Below are 1,946 nucleotides of genomic sequence, written 5' to 3' on the forward strand. Positions count from 1 at the left end.
AAAGGCAGAAGATAAGGGGACTAAAACTCACAGTTCAGCGTTTTCAAGGTCAGACGCCACGTGTAGGGAAGGGAAGTGAAGAGACAGGAACAGGAAGTGACTTCATGTGAAAGGAAAGAACGGAGGCAAGAAGGCCCCAGTAGAGATCTAGCAGTAGAGAAAAAGGGAAACGACACCTAGTGGCGAGGAGGTATAATTACACTGGGAAATAGAAATAAGGAAATAGAATACTGTAGAGATTAAGGAAAAGAAGAAATAGAGCGACACGTGGTGGTGAAGAGGTATAATAGCACTGACAACAGGAACAAAAAATAAATAAAAATAATAATAATAATAATAAAAAAAAAACCTCAAAATGATGACAAGATTGCAAGAAAAGGAGAAAGAGAAAAAGACAGGACAAGGTGTAGAAATAAGACAAATGATACCAAGAAGAGCTTCGGTGGAACTAAAAAATACAGATCCTAATTGGAAGATTCTGGAGGCGATTCAAAAAATAGAGACAAACATAAGACAAGAAATTAAAGACTCCAGAGATGAATTAAGGGCTGACTTTAAGAAGGATATGGAGGAACTGAAAAATACAATGACAGAACTATCGGAGGACATGAAAGGAATTAAGAAGAAAGTGACTAAGCTGGAAATGAAAACAGAGGAGTTAGAGAGAGTGACGCAAGAACTAACCCAAGTACAAATACAAGAGAAAGATCAAAATAAAATAAAGGATATGAAAGAAAGAAGAAAATGTATTAAAATAAGAGGCTTGAAAGAAAGATACAATGAGAACTTATATGATAAAGTAATCCCAGTGTTAGCAAACCTGATAGAATGCCAACCAGAGTTGCTAGATCTTGATGTAGATAAGATTTTTAGAATAAACTCAGCTGCAGCAAAGAACAGAAATCTTCCACGGGACATCGTGGTTTATTTTACACGGGAGAGAGTTAAAGATAGAATAATACAGGAAAGTTACAAAAAGAAAATCACTGTGGATGGGAACGAACTTCAAATTTTCAAGGACATTCCCGGCGACATTTTGAGGAGGAGAAGAGATTACTTCAATTTAACAAGAGTACTACAAATAAAGAACATAAGATATAAGTGGGAACCACTTGAAGGAATTTCCTTCATGTGGAGACAGAGACACTACAAAATAGATACAGTGGAAAAGGCGAAAATATTCTATAATAGATGGTTCAAAGAAGAGGAAAAGTTGGATAAAGATCTAGAAGTGGAAAGAAGAAGAGAAGAACGGGAGCAGAGTCAAATGCAAAAGGAGAAAGAAGAGGAAGAAAAGAAAAAGAAGGAAGACAAGGAAGAAGCTGAGAAAGAAGAAGTAGAAGGAGAAGATTTGCTAGCAGGAGCAACAGGGGGAGCGGATTTGGAATGGGAAGAAGAATTAAGGATTTCAGGAGAAAGTACAGAAACTACAATTGAAGAAAGGAAGGAGTGGAAGGAAGTGAAGGAGTAAGAAGGAGAAAGAAGGAGAAGGAAATCCAAAAAAAAAAAAAAAGGTCCAACAAGAATATAACGATTATAAGAAGAAAGTCAAACAATAACAAAAATGAAGTTCCTTTCATGGAATATAAAAGGAATGAACTCAAGCTATAAAAGGAAAAAAATATTCCATGAATTAGAAAAACAGAAATGGGATATCTGCAGCATCCAAGAGACGAGAATAAAGAGAAAAGATGAAAAATATTTAAGGAACCCAAAATTGGGGGAGGTGGTTATATCAGCAGGCACAAAGAAAAAAAATGGAGTAGCAATATATATCAAAAATAAAATCCCTGTAAAGGAAGTGTTAAATGACGAAGACGGTAGGTATATAGGAATAGAAGTAATGGTTAACGGGAAGCAGACGTTGATAGTAGGAATATACGGCCCAACCGCAAAAAAAGCAAAGTTTTATAAAAGTTTACTTAAAAAAATAATAAATTTGAAAT

At 35.4% G+C, this 1,946-nt stretch overlaps 1 protein-coding gene across 1 annotated transcript; it reads left to right on the forward strand.

The window, feature by feature from the left end:
• Positions 1–355: 355 nt before the first annotated feature.
• Positions 356–1,471, forward strand: LOC121917862 (101 kDa malaria antigen-like). The gene is made up of 2 exons (XM_042443976.1): positions 356–657; positions 760–1,471. The coding sequence occupies exons 1-2, from the start codon at positions 356–358 to the stop codon at positions 1,469–1,471; spliced, it is 1,014 nt and encodes a 337-aa protein (XP_042299910.1).
• Positions 1,472–1,946: the final 475 nt, after the last annotated feature.

This window comes from Sceloporus undulatus, unplaced genomic scaffold, assembly GCF_019175285.1.
Source record: "Sceloporus undulatus isolate JIND9_A2432 ecotype Alabama unplaced genomic scaffold, SceUnd_v1.1 scaffold_1224, whole genome shotgun sequence".
NCBI classification, from domain to species: domain Eukaryota; kingdom Metazoa; phylum Chordata; class Lepidosauria; order Squamata; family Phrynosomatidae; genus Sceloporus; species Sceloporus undulatus.